At 50.8% G+C, this 20,301-nt stretch overlaps 10 protein-coding genes across 10 annotated transcripts; 7 read left to right on the forward strand and 3 right to left on the reverse strand.

The window, feature by feature from the left end:
• Positions 1 to 651: 651 nt before the first annotated feature.
• Positions 652 to 1,509, forward strand: N7477_005282 (uncharacterized protein; the record flags this gene model as incomplete). The annotated part of the gene is made up of 1 exon (XM_056966945.1): positions 652 to 1,509. The coding sequence occupies one exon, from the start codon at positions 652 to 654 to the stop codon at positions 1,507 to 1,509; it is 858 nt and encodes a 285-aa protein (XP_056821699.1).
• A 2,905-nt stretch (positions 1,510 to 4,414) lies between these two features.
• On the forward strand, positions 4,415 to 4,624 carry N7477_005283 (uncharacterized protein; the record flags this gene model as incomplete). Its single annotated transcript, XM_056966946.1, has 1 exon — positions 4,415 to 4,624. The coding sequence occupies one exon, from the start codon at positions 4,415 to 4,417 to the stop codon at positions 4,622 to 4,624; it is 210 nt and encodes a 69-aa protein (XP_056821700.1).
• A 1,706-nt stretch (positions 4,625 to 6,330) lies between these two features.
• N7477_005284 (uncharacterized protein) lies at positions 6,331 to 6,940 on the forward strand (the record flags this gene model as incomplete). The annotated part of the gene is made up of 2 exons (XM_056966947.1): positions 6,331 to 6,494; positions 6,541 to 6,940. 2 exons carry the CDS (start codon positions 6,331 to 6,333, stop codon positions 6,938 to 6,940), a joined length of 564 nt encoding a protein of 187 aa, XP_056821701.1.
• Positions 6,941 to 7,359: 419 nt separating this feature from the next.
• On the reverse strand, positions 7,360 to 9,019 carry N7477_005285 (uncharacterized protein; the record flags this gene model as incomplete). The annotated part of the gene is made up of 4 exons (XM_056966948.1): positions 7,360 to 7,593; positions 7,644 to 8,019; positions 8,145 to 8,812; positions 8,882 to 9,019. 4 exons carry the CDS (start codon positions 9,017 to 9,019, stop codon positions 7,360 to 7,362), a joined length of 1,416 nt encoding a protein of 471 aa, XP_056821702.1.
• Positions 9,020 to 10,565: 1,546 nt separating this feature from the next.
• Positions 10,566 to 11,314, forward strand: N7477_005286 (uncharacterized protein; the record flags this gene model as incomplete). The annotated part of the gene is made up of 2 exons (XM_056966949.1): positions 10,566 to 10,845; positions 10,911 to 11,314. 2 exons carry the CDS (start codon positions 10,566 to 10,568, stop codon positions 11,312 to 11,314), a joined length of 684 nt encoding a protein of 227 aa, XP_056821703.1.
• A 166-nt stretch (positions 11,315 to 11,480) lies between these two features.
• On the reverse strand, positions 11,481 to 13,037 carry N7477_005287 (putative MFS transporter; the record flags this gene model as incomplete). The annotated part of the gene is made up of 4 exons (XM_056966950.1): positions 11,481 to 12,348; positions 12,389 to 12,557; positions 12,615 to 12,822; positions 12,882 to 13,037. The coding sequence occupies 4 exons, from the start codon at positions 13,035 to 13,037 to the stop codon at positions 11,481 to 11,483; spliced, it is 1,401 nt and encodes a 466-aa protein (XP_056821704.1).
• A 765-nt stretch (positions 13,038 to 13,802) lies between these two features.
• On the forward strand, positions 13,803 to 14,864 carry N7477_005288 (putative glucokinase regulator family protein; the record flags this gene model as incomplete). The annotated part of the gene is made up of 3 exons (XM_056966951.1): positions 13,803 to 13,870; positions 13,908 to 14,289; positions 14,502 to 14,864. The coding sequence occupies 3 exons, from the start codon at positions 13,803 to 13,805 to the stop codon at positions 14,862 to 14,864; spliced, it is 813 nt and encodes a 270-aa protein (XP_056821705.1).
• A 22-nt stretch (positions 14,865 to 14,886) lies between these two features.
• N7477_005289 (uncharacterized protein) lies at positions 14,887 to 15,269 on the forward strand (the record flags this gene model as incomplete). Its single annotated transcript, XM_056966952.1, is given in 2 exon segments — positions 14,887 to 14,928; positions 14,946 to 15,269. 2 exon segments carry the CDS (start codon positions 14,887 to 14,889, stop codon positions 15,267 to 15,269), a joined length of 366 nt encoding a protein of 121 aa, XP_056821706.1.
• Positions 15,270 to 15,446: 177 nt separating this feature from the next.
• On the reverse strand, positions 15,447 to 16,767 carry N7477_005290 (uncharacterized protein; the record flags this gene model as incomplete). Its single annotated transcript, XM_056966953.1, has 4 exons — positions 15,447 to 16,179; positions 16,231 to 16,354; positions 16,407 to 16,542; positions 16,597 to 16,767. 4 exons carry the CDS (start codon positions 16,765 to 16,767, stop codon positions 15,447 to 15,449), a joined length of 1,164 nt encoding a protein of 387 aa, XP_056821707.1.
• A 562-nt stretch (positions 16,768 to 17,329) lies between these two features.
• Positions 17,330 to 18,403, forward strand: N7477_005291 (sugar phosphate isomerase/epimerase family protein; the record flags this gene model as incomplete). Its single annotated transcript, XM_056966954.1, has 1 exon — positions 17,330 to 18,403. The coding sequence occupies one exon, from the start codon at positions 17,330 to 17,332 to the stop codon at positions 18,401 to 18,403; it is 1,074 nt and encodes a 357-aa protein (XP_056821708.1).
• Between the last annotated feature and the right edge of the window lie 1,898 nt (positions 18,404 to 20,301).

Below are 20,301 nucleotides of genomic sequence, written 5' to 3' on the forward strand. Positions count from 1 at the left end.
GTAGTGAAATGCCATTTGAGAGATGAAGATATACGATAGGAAAAGGCAGAAATTTAAGATTCGTCGGCCAGAATTCTAGGAGTCTTACCAACAACAATTGTGAAAATTCGGCGGAACACTAGACTGATGTCTCTTGGCGGTCCGCGTAATTCGTTGCATGTGAGTGCGGCTTGACCAACGGAGTTTTTCATAGCTTCGCTATGATTTCCATTACGCTCTGACGGATGCCGCTCTCTATTCGCCTCTGGCTAATGGACTATCTTACTTCACGATTCGACGAGATCGAAGGTAGCTGGTTCATTTGGATATTCGTTTTCGCCGACCATTTTCTCAGAATTGCAATCATGAACTAGCCCTGTGGGGCGTTGCCGCGCGGCTTTTGCGTGTGCTACCCTCCTACGCCGCCTCACCAGTGGCTGATTATAGGACGCTGAGATCAATAATAACCCAGCGATGTGAACATTGACGCGGCAACTTACTAGCTGTAGCCCAAAATATCTCTAGAGAGAAGATTGCGTGGGCCATAATAGACTTTAGTGCAAGATGGTACGTTCGTTGATGCGTGGCTAGCGGAGCCTTAAAACCATTGTTAATTCCTCCACCTCGCTGTCTTCTCTGAATATCGATCAAAAATTTTCTTTTGCAAAAGACATGAACAGCAGCATTCTGGCGCTAGTAGTGACACAGTGTGTCTTCGCTACCTGCTACTCCTATGTCACCTCAACCGAGTACTGGTCCGCTTTGCAGACTACTGTCGACAGCAAGTTATCTTTAGGACCCCTTTATGGCGAATTTATCGCCCCACGCATGGGAGATATCGACAGCGATCATGTCGCTCTTCAAGCCCGAGACGCAACGGTTACAGACACCACGACGGCAGCGACAACGAGTACAACTTCAACCACGACTAGCACCACTACATCGAGCACATCAACAACTTCCTCAGATACAACTAAGACCTCAACCACGACTTCAACTACGTCTTTGACCATATTCACTTCCACTACGTCATCCATTTCCACTTCATCAACCATCACATCAGCATCAACGACTAGTATCTCAACCACGACAAGCACTTCTACCTCCATGACAAGCACGGCGTCGGCAACAAGTTCCGCGAGAGCCGAACTGGCCGAATGGAATCGCAAAGGAAATATCACCGCTATCGTATTTTCAGTCTGCTTGATATCCCTGTTCATTGGGATTAGCATCGGGTTCTGTGTAAGCGACAAGGCTAGGAAAAAGCGCATCGCAGCAAGGGAACTGTTGAAGTCAAACTCCACTATATCAACCGAGCCATTAGTTCCTTTTAGGTTGGCTTCTTCGGGGGAACGGTCGTCATTGATGTCCAAGGACAACCCGCTGAGGGATACCCCTCCTCAAACAGCTCACAGTGAAGACAATAACTGGGCGCAGACCCCTGGGATAATTTCGCAATCGGAGATTGGAGAAGATGGGGGTATGGATGCTGGAAACGGTCGAAATAGGAAGCCTGTGTCTTTGGTCTGAAAGCTTCACGGCTTGAGATTTAGGCTCTATGATGCTATTTGGTAGCTAAGATGATATGATAAACTCTAAAAATCGAACAGTAATTTTTGACATCGAATGACTTGCGGACACTTTATCTCGATTTAATATTAGCAGCAAGTTTAGCGCCAACAAAGCGTGTACGGAGACTCTGACATAGCAAGGAGGCTCGAATTTGAATGGGTAGTCTCGTGGAAATGTTTGATGCCAGTTACGGCGGAATAAAGACCACTGTATCTACAACCCACGGTGCTATTCACAAAGGCATTTTTGCCTCAGATAATCTCCTTGGTGGCCTGGAATTACTACAATTAGAATGAATTCCTCATTGCAACAGTGAGCAATACAACTTTTATTCCATTCCACGATACGCCAATCGAGTCGCAGCCGAGGCAACTTTCAGTCGACTAGGGGACACGAGAGGGCGGGGACAAAGAAACGCCTTCTCGAGAGGACAAGTAGTCAAAATGTCCCTACTGTATTTTTGCTTGCATCCATGATAGGGTCAGGCACCTTGGCGATGAGGGCATCACGGAGGTCCACCTTTTCCCGATGTCGCTTCACGTGGGGGAATTTCCGTATTTTGAATACGAATTTAGGCTCTTTCAAAGACAGCTCTGTCGTCCTGAGTAATCCTAGCTATTGAGCGCAGTACTCTTTCGATATTGATTTTTCGTAGTAAAATTCTATTGCCTTGTCCTCCCGTTATTCAGCATCGAAAGGCCACAGTTTGTCCGCTTTTGCTACTGTCAGACACTCGCCACGAGACTCAGATTCTCTGGCCGTCTGCATCCATTGGTCATACGCTGCGCGATGAGCATCTCTCGCAGTGTCCCAGTTATCATTCGGAACCCACCCATCGGAGTTCGTATGGAGGGAGTGTTTTAGCCATAATTTAAGTTTTTGGAAGGTCTCAAAATCTTCATACTCCTGAGCGTGCTCTTTCACCTTTTTCCCAGTTGGAGAAAAAAACGCAAACTCCCTGTGGCCCTAGTTCTGTCCAGCGAGCTGAAAGCTCGATTAACTCTTGGTGGAGTGCTGCGGCACTGTCCCTCCATGTCGTGTGACAGTATTGGAAGAGCCGAAACAAAGACGGGTCAAGTAGTCTTGCAGGGCGTAACTTGGGTGCAAGCCCCTTCATGCACACATTGTATATCTGATAACAGATCGATGCATCTTTCCACTCTCGTTCCTTGCAGCCAGGAGACTTTTGTTCGGAGTGTCCGCTCTCGAACGTGTCTTCCCCAGTTCCTCGGGAAGTGCAGCGAAATCAGGCGTCTCGTTGGCGTAAATAAATGCAGGCTCAATGCTTGTTGATTGTCAGTCAATCAGGCCAGTAATGCGAGGAACCAAGCTGACACAAAGATATTCCTCATGTGAAAATCGGGGTGAAGCAGAGTTGGAGTAGCAGCGTCCTGAATGCGTTTATTGTCTACCAACCTCTGCATCACTTCTTGGCTGATTTTCAATAAACACATGTGATCTTGAACGGACCCTTGATGAGGGAGAAGTTCGTAGGTGACGGGTTCCTTCGGCAAACGCGAGAAGCCGGTCTCTACCAAGCCTAGGCAATAGCTTGTAAGGTCTTTCCCTAATTTCCCCACTTTATGTTAGTACTGTTGTGGAAGAGAGAATAGAGCATCTAGCACTAACAGGGGCCGCAGTTGGGACTTGGACTACCGTAGAGTTCAAGTTTCCCCTTATTTCGGTTCCAGAAAACCGGACTGCAATTCGGCCCAATACAAAAGCCCTGCTCGAAAGGAACCTTCATGTTCGAGTCTATCGGCGCATCTGAGAAGTATAGACTATCATAAGCCGGAAAGTCCAGGCATGCCATCTTTTTTATTGCCAACGAAAGCGTCTTTGTGCAGAGCATGTGTTGTTCTGAATTCATTTTAGGCCACATGTGGTGCAACTGGACACCCATTACATGCTCCTGGGTGATATACTCCGCGCCATTGGATTTGACTGATTATCGTTCCAGTCCAGGACTAGGAAAGGTGTAGAGAAATTATATATTGAAATGGGAACGGCTCGATGGCTGTCTGGCGGTGCAGACTGGACAACACACACACACACACACACACACACACACAAACACACACACACACTGCCTGTCCGGTGCGGAGGACGGTCTGGATGAGGCCGTCCTGATACCCTGATGCGGCAGTACGGAATAACCTTAATGCTGCGTCATGAATAGAGAAAAATGGAGTGAACCTGAATGAATTGGGTAGATGACTTATCCATCTCCGAATCTGTCTTGGAGATGCACTATGCACTGCAGACATTGGATCATGCCTGAGGCCACACATGTGCTATTATGTCACCGGTTCTCCCACCACAATATTTAAGGGTCTGACAGACCCTCCGCGGGTAACCCTTAAGGGACACTTAGAGGGTTAGGGTTAGTAAGATTAGACCCTAACCCTCGGAGGTGCGGGTGGAGGGTCCGGAGGGTCACCCGCGGGTGAGTGCTAGGTCTCAGTTAGATGGCTCGTCATGGAAGAGACACACCCGACCTTGATGCGCTAGCTAGCGAAAGGTGGTTCTTTAGGGAGGCAGAAGAGGATATAGCAGCTATTCGGAATCGCCTTACTACGCCGCTTAACTCGTTCTTGGATTTAATCTATGATCCTCAGTGTTACTGACTAAAGGCGAGAAGGAAGTCGCATATTATTAATAGAGTAACTTAACTAGAGAAAGAGAAGAAGAAGAAGAGAGAAAGAGGGAAATAAGTATCTACGAAATAAAACCACTTCTATCCTAAATTAGGTTAGACTTACGGCTCCTTCTAGATTACGTTCCCCTTCGGCCTCCCTTAAGCCTTAAGATAGTTATACGTCACACTAAGCCAGAGTTTTTCTACTAGGTTGATCGTCTCATAATGATGCCCTGCGACGAGTATGTCAACGACGACAACGAGATAGAGGAAGGCAAAGAGCGATTCGTTTTGATTTATCGCACTCAGATGGATATGGGCTCGCATAATCTAGGCGTCATTTACGACCAGCAGCGCAATCGGGCGTCGTTCCCAATGACTATAGAGAATTTTGAAAGCGTCGAGATTGACCGAGAGTTCCAGTTCGGCACTTGACAAAGCCGTCTTTGAATGCAATACCTTGGGTCATGTTCGGTTATTAATAGCTCCTCATCACATTCTGCCACGATCCCCAAGAGATTGAGGACACGGCACGGGGTAGATGACCATCCATTGGCCGCTGTAACTTATGCTATCGAATCAACCAAAGCCAGTTTAGGGAAAGCTGATGTCTGGGCTATGCTGGCCCAAAGTGTACAGTGTATTTTTTCCCGAGAAACCTGCGGTCTTCTAGAATTCTACCAAGGTTGGCAAGATGCAGCAGGGAAGCCGGAGGAATCGTAGCTGGCCACGCTTTTGCCTTACCTGACGCCGATACCCTACCAACGGACAATTGTCTCGAGCAAATTGACCTCTGAGAGCCGAGTGATGGTACCGAATCAGTTGTCAAGAAGTTGTCCCATGTCCTAGGTCATGCCGTCGATGACGACTTTTTCCGTTTCAAGAATCACAGTCTTGGTAGTGTACTGCCGACTTAGCGACCTTGATGATCGTCCCATCTCGCTACATAAATTCCCTGGTCGCTCTCCTGTTCTACATAAGAGCTCTCCAATGGGGTCATTGACTCTCACGGTCGTTCCTTTCAATGTACTTTTTTTTTTTCAAACCTTGCCTAAGGTGAATCATAGGTGACATCTCGTCAAAGCTTTGCGAGACCTCGCGAGACCCTTAGATGCCGATGGGTGCCGGTCTGTCGGTATTTCTCTGAAATTTGAGTTCCCGATGCCGCCTAACCCTGGTCGGGAACTCAAAAGTTCGGTACAACTTTTGCTCGGCAACGTGGGGAGGCGCCGGTCGCAACCATGGTCCATGAAGGGAGATACCAAATCGGCGAACACCACTCATAGGCGAACCAAACTGCACGCTCGGAACTTTCGACAGAAACGGCGAGGCAACAGTGATCGACAAGACCGTCCAACGGCACCTATCGATGTCGGGTCCCTGAACCTGGTATCAAGAGGTCTTTTCCTGCTCTCATCTTATCACATGTATCACGGATAATTGGACCTCCACCTACCCAAACTCCCTCCACCTCCCCAAACGGCGCACCTTCCAAAGGTGTTCAGAACCGTCCTATCAAGCAGTGACCATGTGCTTGTTTCCCTCCGCCACGCGCCAGGGACTCCAACTCCCGATCCCAGTGGAGAGCTGCTTCTGAAGCGACAAACTTAAATCACTGGAGATGATAGTGAACAAATCGCGCATCAATCCCACTTTGATACTTCGGTTCTTCCTATGAGCCAAGATCCATTGTCAAGAGAACTTCCCGGCTGGACACTCGATCTGCATCCCAGACTCGGTTGGCTTTCGCCCTGGCAGTAGTGTACTATAACATGTATCCACGATTCGGGATTCTTTTCGGTATGGAAGGACGCCGATCACCCCAAAATTTTGAATCATCCATCTCAGAGCCCATGGAATTCGAGGAGCTCCCCCCCCCCACACCGGAGAGCGATAAACGGGTAGGGATGTACAGGTTCTAGCCCTGATATTTCGACTTCGGATGCGCGATGATGAGGTGCAGATCATCTACGCCATTTACAGGCCTCCTACCGAAAGATATAAAGATGCCTCGGGATTCCTCGACTCTGTTCATCATCAACCAGATCCAATCTCTTCTCTGATTGACATTCTCTTCGCGCAAATAACCCTCGCTCGCAAATTGACTCTTACCTTAATCGACAATCATTCAAACTTACACAATGAAGGCCTATTTTGCTTCCATCGCTCTCTCCCTCTCGGGCGCTGCCATTGCTACTCCATTCAATGGCACCTACAACTATCCCACTGGCTCTGGTCTTTCCAAGCCGCCCCAGTCTTTGACCGACGTCCCTCTCCCCAACCTATTTACTTTCTCCCGGCATAAGTCTGTCTGTACAAATTGGTACCCCCTCTGGTACTCTTGCTACCAGCACTTCTGTGAAAACCGGATCTGGAACCCCAAGATTCAGTGAACAGCCAACGTTGCCGCACGTCAAGCGTGCTCACTCAGGTATCCCAACTGGCCTGGCCTCTCTGGCCTCTGAGGCCGAGTCTGCTCTCGGGGTCCTTGCATCTATAGTACCTCAGAAGCGCGTCGACTCTACTATTTCCACTGGCCTTGCTTCTCTGGCCTCTGAGGCCGAGTCCGCCATCAGTGCTCTTTCGTCTCTGGGTTCGAAGAAGCGTGCGAATGCCGCCTTTCCTACTGGGCTGGCCTCGCTCGCTTCAGAGGCTGAGTCTGCTCTCAGTGCCTTGGCTTCTCTGATTCCTCAAAAGCGTGCCTATAGCTTCACTCCTCCTACTCTCCCTTCCTTCACAAGTGCCCCCTAGCGGCACTCCCTCGGGTGTTCTTACCAGTGTGCCTACTGGTGCTCTTTCCTTTGTTCCCTCGTTCACTCCTTCCACTGTTCTTCCCGGTCCCACTTCGGATACTTCCATCCCCGCTTCTGGTGATGCCTCTCCTTCAACTACCGGGTTTTCGCTTTTTGGCATCCCGATGGCTTGATCGCAAGAAAGCGAAATTCCTGAAGCCCATCGTTCATGGTGAGACACAGAATAGCCGTTTTGTTGGACGCTCTTAAAGATCACTTATAAGCCGTTCCTCAAGTCACTTTACCCCACGCTCGTTTGATTCAAGATTGATTTAATAGGTTGGTGGACAACAGAAGACTGTATCTAAGAACACGAATGGAGTTGATACATGGCCCTGATGACATTCAAAATTTGACACCATAGTTGTTTTTGATCATTCAAGCATCTCGAAACCTTTTCATCGGCCCATAACTAGACGTAAAAGATCGCAGAGACCGTCCCCAGAAGTAGAGCGGAATGGCAAAAAGAATGCTCACCACTTGAATGGCTGTCATCTCGCCAAACACCGAAGCTGTGCCTTGTCTTTCGATCCAGTCTGCAGCATAAAGAGACAAAAGCATGCCAATGGTGTTGCGGATAACGAAGATGATGACCAATGCCTCTCCAGTCACCTATTCAATAATCAATCACAATCCACATCGAATGCTCGGACGCAACGTACCGGTTTATAGCAGTCCAGCGCATATGTCACCGCGACGTTCGAAATAGCGGCTACGCCAAATGCCTGCATAGCGTATCCGACGGCAGGCCCGATCCAATGAGTCTTGTGCGCGACGCAGAGTCCGAAGATCAAGATTCCGGCCGGTCCCAGTGTTCCGGGGATCACAATAGCAGGAAGTCGATACTCTGGCGCACGAGTACCTCCATGTCGGGCGGTGCTTCGGTTGGAGATGATGTCAATCAGTCGTCCGCCCAAGTAAAACGCAAGTAGCGATCCAATGAAGCCGGAGAGTGAGAGAAGCCCAAGGTCACCAAGCTCCCAGTTGTAAGGCGGCTTCGTGAAGGTGCGAGAGGATGTAAGCTGCACCACAATATTCCTAAACCATTGTTGAGTAACGCGGATGTTCGAGAGAGAAGGGAATACAGACCAGCCGACAGATATTCCAATGGTAAGTGCGCACCAAATCAACGGGGATAGGCTGCATTAGCCAGAATATCGAACAGAGCTTGAACAAATGAAGCATCTCGATTGAATCCCACCGTCAAGGACATCCACTGCCATTGAGATCTTTTGTGTGAGGGATCGGTATCAGTTTTCCTCAGGAAAGTAGTCTCTCGGATGGTAAAAATGGCAATCAGAAAGACTATCCCGACAGCGATAGCCAAGAAGTAACACATCCAACGCCAGTTCTGTTCCTGCACGAGGTAAGCATTGATCAGCGGGCCAACGAATAGGCCCGCAGTCATGGCCAGGTGGAAAAACATCATGTAGTGGCCGCGATCTCTGGCAGGCACCAGATCTGCAACCACTGCAGGCACTGTAGCGTCAGCAGCTGCGGCAACGAAGCCGGAAAGAATTCGTGATGCTAGCAATTCGTTGTAGCTGGTGGCTTGACTCGACCATACATTCATCATCGAGAGGGCCAGCATAGCCACCAGGTAGACCGGGCGCTTGCCGATGACGCGCATCAGCGGCACCCAGAAAATGTTGCCCACGCCAAAAAGGAAGACATTGAAACACACCAGCTGCCCCGCCTGGGTCTGATTGACGCCAAATTCGTGGATAATCGCTTGAGTTGCGACCGTGAAGTTGCTGGAGTTGACATTCGCCAAGAAAGTAAAGGAGCATATCGTCAGGTAGGTCGAAAGTTTGGCAGTCAGGGACCATTGCTATCGCAGATCAGCATCCTGAGGGTAGAAAGGGAGGGAGGAGGCGATCTGGCAGCCGAGGGACCTTACTTGAGGATGATTCACGTTCTCCTCTGTGACCGATTTCAGGTCTGGCACTGAGGCGATAGCACGCTCGTCAGCCTCGGGCATATCCTCCAGATGACTGCAAGTCGAACTCAAATGCTGATCTTCTTTGATGTCCGTCATGCTGTGAATCCGCGGGTTCAGCAATCTCCCGGCAGCAAGGGAGGCAGGTCGGTGACTGGGGAAGGGCGCTGCTCAAATAATCTTGACCGATGGGACCCCAGAGCCTCCCCACACTCGAACATGGGGAAATGCGCCCGGGGATCACGGTCTCATTGGGTCCACTGGCAGGTCGTGGATATGAAGGCAACTCGGCATTTCCGACGATCTACGTCGCCAGAGTGGATAGAGTCATGACATCGAGTGGAGATCACGGCCCCTCAGTTGTGGGCCTCGGAGGCATCGCATTCATGGCTTCGGGCAACCTGAAGAAAAGCCAGCTATCCAGTGTAGCGGCCTGAACACCTTTGACCCTTCGTGTCGCTATCCGAAAGATAGCCGGATTCTGAGATTGTGGGGATGTGCAGCTGGAGGTCGGGAAACCCGGCAATGTCATCATTCCAGCGATCATCTCTGGCTTTTCCGTTAGTCTACATGAATCATGCTCTGGTGTCAAATCGGGTTTCGTATCCACATACTCCTGACTGTCGTCAATTCATGGGCAGTGAAGGGGTATGTCAGTCGAGAGGGGTAGAATGAAGGGAGCTCTCCCTGGCTCTATGTCGCCTTGAAGACCGAGCCGTACCTCGTAAGAGTCCAAGCCATTCTCTAGGTCGAATCAAATTCTCAAACATAATTTATCCGTAGATATGAAAATACAGGATTTACTGCTCCTCTTACTGTGGCACTCTCTAGACGAAAGGATCACTTTGCCCAAGTAGTGAGAAGAGTAAATGAAGCTAAATTGCAGTTCAAATAAAGCGTGAACGGAGACAGAGTATGACTGAAGCAAAACCAGACGTTCGTAGAGGACTTCATACTGGGAGACGTAGCGAGCGGTGATGTCGGCAAATCCAATGGGCCGGTAGCTCGTATATATACAAGAGTGCGAGAGATTTCTTTCAAATAAAACCCGTAAGCCGGTATCACTGACAGACATAAAATCATAGTTGAAGACCCTACGTCTTACTGATCGAAGAGTTAGCATGGATTTCAGAGATAGGGCTCTTAACTTACGATAGTGGTGTCTCTTCCTCCAGGAGATCAACTACGAGACCTCCCTAAGTTAGAAGCCTTCGCAAATTCAATACATATAATTATTAACAAAACGTTTCAGATTGGCGAAAGTGTACTTTTCTCCGGTCATAACAACCCGAAACACCAAAATAACAAATGGAATTTAATCTCATTGGGTAAATTGGCCTACAGAGGACATCAGTCAAATAGCATTAGAGCACGGAAGAGGAATGCGGGAGTCATTGTTCAAGTTAAGGCAGAATAAGCAGTCAGCATAGGCACAAACAGGGTTCGGAGAGAGTAGACGAAGTTAATGGATGAGTTGAAAGTTGAGGAAAGATATCTAGTAATTCGGCCGTCACTGTCTCGTTAAGAGGTCCCGGGAATCCCACGGGTTCCGCAGCTATGGAGCTTTCCTTGCTCTCCACCTTCCCACTGGCATTCCTGTCGTCCCCTCACACCACCTTCCTTTTCAGCCCCAGGGACACCCACAATGGGTCTCGTCAGCCGCTTCCTGAAGATTTCTGCTGCCGGCACGGTCGCCTCCGCAGGTGTCTTCTGGGGTGCCACGCGCAATGACGTTTTCGAGCCCATGGACATGACGGACCCAATCTTCTCCTCGCCCTTCTTCAAGAAGTACAACCCCAACAGCAACCCGACTCTTCATGACAAGTGTGTTCGTCGCGTCCCACTCGACAAGATTAAGCCCGAGCTACGGGAGAACAATGGCAAGCTGGTCGAAGCCTTCTGTGCCGGTGTCTGGGGTGGCATGGGTGAGTTCGGCGAACTCTCGTCCGGTCGCGGATCGAAATTTTGACCACACAAACCCCAATTCTAGGCTACATCCCTCAGCGCGCCATTCTCGCTCGTAAATACCAGGGTCCCGAGACGGCCGACCAGCTCTGGGAGCGCAAAGATCTCCTGAAGAGCAGCTACGAGGTCGGCACCATCATCACCGATCACTTTCAGGTTCTCGAGAAGACCGAGGACCGCATTGTCGTGCGCTGTGGTGACTCTCCCCGAATTAGCGATGTTCGACCTTCCGACGGCCTTTTCGAGATGGGTGCGGTGATCAAGCAAGAGGATGGTGTGGCCGAGTTCACGCTGAAGAGCTGCTTCTACCAGGGTCTGGGCAAGTCGGAGTCGAACTCGGCCCCGATGCCCGCGTACATGGAATGGCTGCACCGCCAATACACCAAGTTGTGGATGACGACTGCTGTTTACAAGACATGCGTGGCTTGAAATCCCCCACGTGCCGCGGGTCGCGTGACTGTGTACATATGTTCCTGGATGTCTACCAACGAAGGAGCTAGACCTTTGTGTCCTTGGGTTACTTCAATTTATTGAAATTTTTTCAAAAACAATAACAGATTGCAGAGAATGAGGGAGGTTGCGGCGCAGATTGCCGTTAATCCTTCATTTCGACTCGAGCTTTTTCATCGGACTCACGCATCTCGGTGCCCTTGACCGCGTCCGGCTCAGTCTCACTGGTTAGCGTGACGGTCAGGACGGCGGGGATCGCAAACACGAGCGCGCTCATACAGAGACCCCAATCCATGGCAAATTGCGTCATAGCAGGCTTTCCAATCGCGTTGATGCGCCACGCCATAGCACCACCGGCCGATTGGAAGGTCTTGTATGCACCGACTAAGACGGCTGCTTTGGCGGGGTCGTTGGAGCTGGCACCCATGAGCCAGTAGCAGAAGGATTGCCAAAATGCATCGTAACATCCGTAGAAGATGTAGAGAAACATAGGGCCGACTGAGACCCTGTTATCAGTATAGTCGATATCTTGCTTGAGGCCAATGGCCGACCGACGGTCGAACCACTTCTGGAAGGCATATCCGCCGCCCCAAATGCCCATCCCTGTAGCAAAGAGGAAACACCAGGCGACACGCGCACGCATGCGTCGGTTGAGTCCTGGCATGTCGAGAATCAGACCGATCACGAGGCCTCCCACCATCTGCGCCATCCAGTACAACGCACCGTTGAGCGAGCGAGTGCGGATATTGAAGGTCATGCCGTTGACCACATTCTGCTGGTACGAGTAGAACACGTTGGCCGAGAAGAAGAGCGGAAGCATACACAACACGCGCCAGTTGGTGATAGTCCGCACTGCCTGGCTCAACGTCTTGCGCCAGTTCTTCTGAGACTGTGGCTGAATGTCGAGTTGGGCTACTCGCACGTATGACGGCGGACAGATGAAAACACCCAAGAGCCACCCAATGGCCATGATGATCAACAAAGCAATATATGTGCCATCCGACACCGTTCCACTGGTCGAGTGGAAATTGCTCCCAAAGCTTGCGAGGGGACCCCACACCACCACCGAGGTTGAAGATGATCCAAAAGATGGCGATGGCGCGGCCCTTCTGGGACTCGGGCACGTAGGTCGTCATGATAGCACCTTGCGCAACCCAAAGGAAGGATGCGCCGATACCCAGGATGGCACCAGCGGCAATGACGAACGCGCCATTGGCAGTGGCTGTCATAAGAGAAAATCAAATTTTTGGTTCAGAGACTTGCTATCGAATATACGTACCGTTGAAACACAGGAGACTTCCTGAATACAAGGGATAGCTCCAACCCCCCAGGAGAAGGCACACTCGCGGACCAACGCGGTCAAAAATTGGCCCAACGACGAACAGAGCAGTCGCGGCCGTTGCAGAGAGCAATGCGACGTTGGCATTTGCGGCGACCGTTTGGTTGACCTGGCCAGAACCTCCCAGACCAGTGAGAGCGTTGTACATCTACGCAAACCAAATGTTAGTACTCTGACTGCGATATGCAAGAAGCTCATAAAACCCACTCCAGGACAGCAGAAGCAGATAAAACTGATCAGGAGAATTTGGAACCATGAGTGAGTCCAAATTTGACGAATTGTCGACCGTTTGTTTTGTTGGCCGTCTGGTTGACCATTGTCGCACGCTGGCGAGACCTGCATTTGCGTTCTTTCCACCATCATTCTACGTCAATGCTAGGCTGACGAAGACAACACACCAGGGACGCGGGGAACACTTGCAAGTTAAAGCAGAGTGTCTCGATCCGCTAAACAGATTGATCGGTCCGGGGGTTGTGTTATGTGTGTGTGTGCAACCCTCGCAGATCCCTGGATTCCGACGTCGCGTTGTGGTATCTGGGGTGAATCCAGCCCAATCAGGTCCAACCAAGCAATTGGCATTGCTCTATCAGTCAAAGACTGGCGAATTGTCGCGATAGCATCGTTGCAGAGTGGGGAGCGCCGCGCCGTGACTTCACATTTGATAAATTCTGGAGTTTCTTCCCCAGAAACTTCTCCGCTGCAACTCGCGTGCTGGGGTAGGTTGAGCGGGGCCGAATAGCACCACGCTGCAGCTTTGCAACTCTGTCTGGTAACTCGGCTCCGCATCGTGGACAGGAGTGGCCGTGGCTTACCTCTATTCGACAAGCCCAGGAGGGTGCTAAAGATGACGAGCAGGCCGGCGAGCAAGAGATGAAGCGGTTCGGCTCTCGACTCCAAGCTCGACAGGGTGACCGGAATCGCGATTTCAGGGGGAATGCCATATGTGCTCGGTTGACTCATGTTTGCTAAGCGGCTGGGCTGCAGCACTATTGGAGTCGTTTGCGCAGCTTTCTAAGCGATTGGACTTTCGGGCAACGTGGAATTTTGATTGCAGCACTTCCTGGGCCAGAAGTTGTAACTGGAAGCACAAGACTGAAGGGCGGCACGGCCACCAACCTAGTATCGAAAATGCTGAGTACTGGCTTGATGATTCGGACAGGCAAGACATATGGCAATATAGTACGGCTCTCTGCTAAGTGAGAAGAAATGGCTGGTGCTAACATTCGGTTAAAGGGTCGATTTGGTGGCATCGAACCTGAAGCTTGAACAACGAACCCGCAATACGCTGCGACGACTCAGCACCAAGTGTGGCTCAATGACAGTTTCCAAGTTGGACCCACTTCTGTCTACAAGCAACCGCAGTGTCGAATTCGCAAGTTTGGTTGCCGAGACGGGTGAGTCAGTAAAGACCTGCGAGGAACTCCTCAAATCAGCTGGCTGTGTGCTTGCTACTGCGCTAGATGACATATCGCGGCCATCAACGCAACAAGTGCATATTGAGATATCCGGGCGATTGATGTTGTGTATTGATGGCGGAGGCACCAAGTGTGCTGCAGTAGTCACCAACCCCGATGGGCTTGCGAGCCACGGATATGGCGGACTCTACAATCTGAATGTATTTAGACCCTCTGACGAGATAAGAAGTCTAGGCCCGAAATAGAAATGATACCCTTGGCCACGTGGATTGGAGTGGCGGCTACATTAGTTCAAGCCGTCAGGAACGCATTGATAGATTATTTGCCGCACGGCATAGGACCAGTAGAGCCTGAGTGACGAGGATATCTGAAGACCAGCTTCCGATTTGTCTGGATCGGACCAGCCGGTTAGGATCGTGGTGATCTACAAGGAATGTTAGCTCCGAAATTGGCAGAAATCTTTGGCCTCGGTCACACCACCGCCAACTTCAGGTTAAATACCGACGTGGACTTGCTTTTGGCTGTGGCCAAGAAGGGCTCGTCTGCGGTGGTTCTCATTGCAGGTACGGGTAGCGTAGCCATGCAATACACCCGCAACGAGGATCAACACTTGCGCGTCGCTCGCTGCGGCGGATGGAGTCACGTTCTGGGTGACGAGGGCAGCGGTTACACCATCGGCCTGGATACCATCAAGCATACGCTTGTTGCCCTAGAAGAGAAGATATTTGGGCTTCGTGAGGATCTGGACGACTTTGAGCATGCGAACATCAAATAGATCGGGTGCCACGCCGCGGAGGATGGCAGCACTGACCTCCTGTCCAGCCTCCTCTCTCAGCAGAGTACGCTAAGTATCAAGTCACGTATCGCTGGAGTGGCCGAGACAATACTGAAATTGGTACCTGATAGCAAGACTGCCATGACTATCGTGGAGACTCAGGTTTCAAGTCTGGTCGACACGTTTTCCGGACTGGTTGACCGTCGATGCAGCAGTTATATCGCACCGGAAGAGTCTGAACTCGTGCTGGCAGGCGGGCTGATGAAGAATGAGAGAGATCGGGAAGCTCTGCAACAACGATTCGATCAGCGGGGCTGGTGTTTCTGGAGAGTCCATGTCATAGACGATGTTGTTGCAGCAGCTCAAAGGCTGATAATTCAGAAAAGATCGCAGACTCGATGTTGAGAGTCACGATTGAAACTATTGGATGAGAAATGTTGTTTATGATTAAGAATAGCATAGATGAAATAGACAAAAAGTAGATTAGGAATTGCCACAGGCCAATTCTCCTAGACTCCTAAACTCCTAATTTCTCAAACCTCTCCAATTTGCCTCAAATCTGTTTCATGGGAATCACCTCAATCACTGACTCCGCCCGGGACTCGGGCTCCATATTCCTGAAATTTCCAGTCCGACGCTGTGCAATAATTCTCGCCACTGGTGTTCCGAGCGCTCTACACCAGCGCCGATGCTCATCATCTGGATATCCATCGACGCCTGCATGACAGGAGTATCAGTGTCTGGAAGGACAAAGTCGACAATCAGGATTCGAGAGTAATCCGGAGCCATCGCAGACATCGTGTTGCACAAAATCTGCTGACAGATACGATCAGGCCAATCGTGGAAGATGGAGCGGAAATAGTACACTCGAGCACCCTGAACAGGTTGGGGCTCCATGAAGCTGTAACTCATTACTTGGATACCGTCGCCACCCGACACTCCGTTCAGCACTTCGGGCAAGTCCTGCAGAACCAGCTTTCCAGGAAGATGACGGTACTTCTGTCGGAACATACTCAAGTCGTGGCCCTGATTGCCGCCAACGTCTACCAGGAATATTGTGTCCTCACAGGGTACGGCATGCCCCATCAGGCGATCTACCGGATACACATCAAACCACATCGGCCGTCCCTGCCGACGACTCGCCATGTACGAGTTGAATAGGGTTTGCTGCTTCTTGTTACTGGCCAACCATTCGAACTGGCTCTGGCCAACAGCCCACTGCATCGGAGAGTGCGCATACTCCTGAGGATTGGCGTACTGGTGTACTCGCAAGTACTCGGGCAGTTTGCTCAGGGTTGGGACCGTGAGGTCGTATCTGCTCAATTAGCAAATGTGTTCAGACACCAGACAGCGAGATTCAACCTACATGCATGGGACTCCGTCGCGGCCAACAGGCTGGGTCAAAGCCAAAGTCTTGTCGTTGGCTCGGTACATCTCGGGTCCCAAGGTGATGCAAAGGCCCAAAGACACCATGACGCGCATTAACCGGACTGGATGGATTTAGCGCGGGCCAATCCAACCTATACCGCGAGTACAGCTTACCGATAAGATCCTTCTCAGCGCCGGTGGACTTCTCAATTTGTGCTGCCGAGATACCCTCCTCTCGGTACTGTTTCTCAAACAGGAGAGGAAAGATATTCAGGTCCATGACCGCGCGAAGTGCAGCATTTTGCGGAGGCTGTGTACAGTCAGGTCACCAGTCAAACAAAGGAATCTGGTGAAACACGGTTACCTGATAGATCAAACGCAAGACGGATTCCGTTGGGGTTTCCACGGCCAACCTCAACTGGTCGATTATTCGAAGCAAGTCGGAGTGGGTCTGGCCAGACGGGTCGGAGCCGTCCTGCAGTGCCAATTGACCTAGCCGATTGATCATTGCGTACAATGGGGATTTGACCGTCATGATGAAGGGAGAATTGAGGTGATTCTACGACGTGTAACACAAACATGAGTAACGGAAGCTCTCCTGCTGGTTGAACGAGACCCTTTATACCCTCGCGTCCAACCGAACTCAGTTGCTTGCGACAGCATGTAACTTTTGTTCGGAGCATTACGCCGGTTTCCGTCTCTTTCTCACTATTTCATTTTTACGTTTTAGCCATGCAGTGCTATTTCGGTGGGAATCAAACAGCCCGAAAACAGCGTCTCAGCACCAGCTTCATAGCTTCAGCTTCAAGATTACCACATCCGTTAGCTGCACTGAATGGTGTAGTGGAGCAGCTAGACCCGGGGCTGTACGAGGCTTGGCGGTCTGATGGACTCGATTGGAATCTGGGCCATTTGCGACGATCTCGACCCACTTCTTTGACGTATCTGCTCACCCCTGGGCCCTTCTCGATCGTTACGGAAACAGGTGCACCAAAATTCTTCTTGCTGCATGTTCGCTTTATATAAGAAGACGGGAAAGGAGACGTAGGGACGGCCATTCTCCTCCACGGTTTCTGCTATTCCTATTGCTCGATATCATGCAAACGCTACCAAGTCCCCCGACGTCGATCTCCGACTTACGTTGGCAGCCCGCTATCGCTACTGTTAGCCTCGGCGCGGCACACCTCCACTCCCTCCCCTCCAAAATTGAGGCTGCAGCACGAAATGGTCAGCGGGGACTAGAGCTTTTCCACGATGATCTAGCGCAGTACGCCAAAAGTCTTAGCTGTCAATGCTCCGCGGCCCGCACTGTTCGCGAATATGAGATCGACGCAGCACATGCCATTCGCGATCTCTGTGATGAGTGGGGCTTGCCTGTATTGGCTCTGCAACCCTTCCGACACTACGAGGGTCTTGTTGATTTAGAGCAACATGCCCAGCGGATTGATGAGCTGAAGCACTGGAAGCAGCTGTGTCAAATACTGGGCGACAACCTGTTCATTCTCATTCCTTCCTCCTTTTTAGACCCCTCCGAGATCACCGATGATCGAGACCGGCTCGTGGCCGATCTTGCTGAGGCTGCCGATGTCGCATTCCCCGTACGCATCGCCTATGAGGCCCTAGCCTGGGGCACATACGTGAATACGTGGGAGGAGTGTTGGGACATTGTTAAGCGAGCAAATCGGCCGAATCTCGGCATCTGTCTCGACACGTTCAACATCGCCGCTCGGGTGTGGGCTGATCCAACTAGCCCGACGGGACGACAGCCGTTGCATGCAGACCAGGATCTATCAAAGTCGCTGGCTCGGCTCGTCAAGGAAGTCCCGCCGGAGAAGGTCATGATGGTCCAGCTGGCCGATGGTGAGCGGGTCGACCCACAGACGCCCTTCCTCCACGCACCGGGGTTGCCGAAGCTCTTAACCTGGTCACGGAATGCGCGACTGTTCCCGTGCGAGGAAGAGCGGGGCGGATATCTGCCCATACGTGAGGTTGCGGATGCTTGTCTCCATGGTCTGGGCTACACAGGATATGTGAGCATGGAAGTCTTCTCTAGGACCGGCCACGAAAACAAGCCCTCGGTGCCAAATGAGCATGCCGCGCGAGCTCGCCACTCCTGGCAGCGTCTTCTCGAAAGATTAGACACGAAGACTCAGAAGTCCGATCTGATATAGTAGGCACCTGGATCTAGAAAGGAGGATATTTGCTACTTTCTTTTTCTATATTTGGCATCGGATGGTTCCCTTGGGTTCCTGTCTAGCATTCTTGTTGAATTGAGTTTTAATACACTTTCCAATGCGTAAAGGAAAACGGCGGCGATGGTCTACGTAATTCTAGAACAAATTGGCCCTCGTTCCTTTCTACTTGAGTGGAAAACCCTCAACGCCAACCAATAACCTGTCAAGGAATGCGTTCCCGGAGATCGATTACACCCGATCTTAGGGTTGACCCTTGGAGGTATCCCTTTCAGGGGCACTGTCGATTCCTAGTCTAGAACCTCACACTTGGGCTCTACAACTACATGCCGCACCGGAAGCGTTCCAACTTTCCCGAGGGGGAAGAATTGTCTTAGATCCGCGGAATGCTGCAGAGTTATTTCGCGTTCTAGAAGAACGGCGCGACACGTAAACTCACAACTATACCACTATTCAAGGCATTCTACCGCCGTCTTCTGTTTTCTCGGGTCTCTAGACAGGTCGGTGCCATTGGGTGGGGCTCTGTGAAATCCATCCCATGCTATCTAGTTCATCTTTTTCTCCACTAGGGTTGACGAGCATTGACCGAGGTTGGAAGGATCGGCATATCTGGTCCCAATCGGAGGGTCGAGATTCATTCCGTCAAACAAAGGGGGCGATCCGACCCATGTACTCCACCGATGGGATTCTGCAGGGCCGTTTCCAGCAACGAACCCTTGGAACAGAGCAGCATTGCAATGTCTCGGATCTGTATCTTTTTGCCCCCGATGGCCCAAAGAGTGGACCTCCGCGGACTCGGGACAATGCAGATGAGAATGTTGGTGAGTTCCCAAAATGTTTGGCACTTCGTACTTTGGTCACAGCCCGGCTGGCTGAGATTTCACGCTACCGGCCAATCTCATATTCCACGCGTTATTCTCGGTCATGCCGACTATGTCGGAAGCATTGTTCAGTATTGAATCTCATACTGGATTTACTCACGTCACAATCTTCCCAGAGTCCGACGATCGCCTATTGAATCCCTTTCTGTGTCCTGTGTTTGCAAGGAGGAGGCTGGCTGATCTAGAGCTAGTATCCATCAAGAATGACCTAGGTCCGGGAACTGTCGGCCTTCTCCGAACGCAGGAATTTGACGGCTTGAATGGTTGTCTTCGCATGTAACAAGATCAAGCCAACTGCTACGGTAGGCCCATTCACGGAAGCAGCGCAAATCATCCAAAGCACGGTTTTCAGCATCAAGCCGTTTGGCTAGGGGCTTGCCATCATCAATTTCAAGCTGCTATCGGGCTGTCTGCATTGGTATCTAAGACATCGGCTAAGCATCTGTCTTTCAGACAGTTGAGATACGTTGAGTCTAGAAATCGGAGTTGATTTGGTATATAGTGCAGTCACGGCTCATTGCCACCGTGGCTGTAAATGAGGACAAGGATTTCCTGGGCTTCGTCTCCACGGTATTTTGGTGCCAGCCGGGATGGAGATCGGGTTCCCTCGCAGTGTAACCCACCCCGGCAGGTCCGATATAAGCCGGGCGATGCATAAAAGAAGAAAGTTAGTCCCAGGATAATGCTGCATGGCGCGAGTAAACGTTTCTACGCTCCACGCGCATCCGGCAAGTAGTCACGCAGAGCTCACATTAATTTTCTTGGGATCAATTCGCAGCATTATTTTGATTGTGACCAAGACGGCTGTGTGTTTCGGAAAGATTCTGTAGTGGATTCCTGCGTGTGGCTTTTTTTGCAGCGCCGGAGCACAGCTAGGAGTATACCTCCTCCCGTGACCTCCAGAGTCTGCTGGATACTTGCGGCCAGGCTGTTCAACAGATGAGGATGTCCCGAAACTTGGCTCAATACAATACAGCAAAAACGAATTTAGAGACG

The sequence above is a fragment of the Penicillium maclennaniae genome (genome assembly GCF_028827695.1).
Source record: "Penicillium maclennaniae strain IBT 15551 chromosome Unknown utg000005l:1.0-2652337.0:1.0-2654196.0, whole genome shotgun sequence".
Lineage (NCBI taxonomy): Eukaryota > Fungi > Ascomycota > Eurotiomycetes > Eurotiales > Aspergillaceae > Penicillium > Penicillium maclennaniae.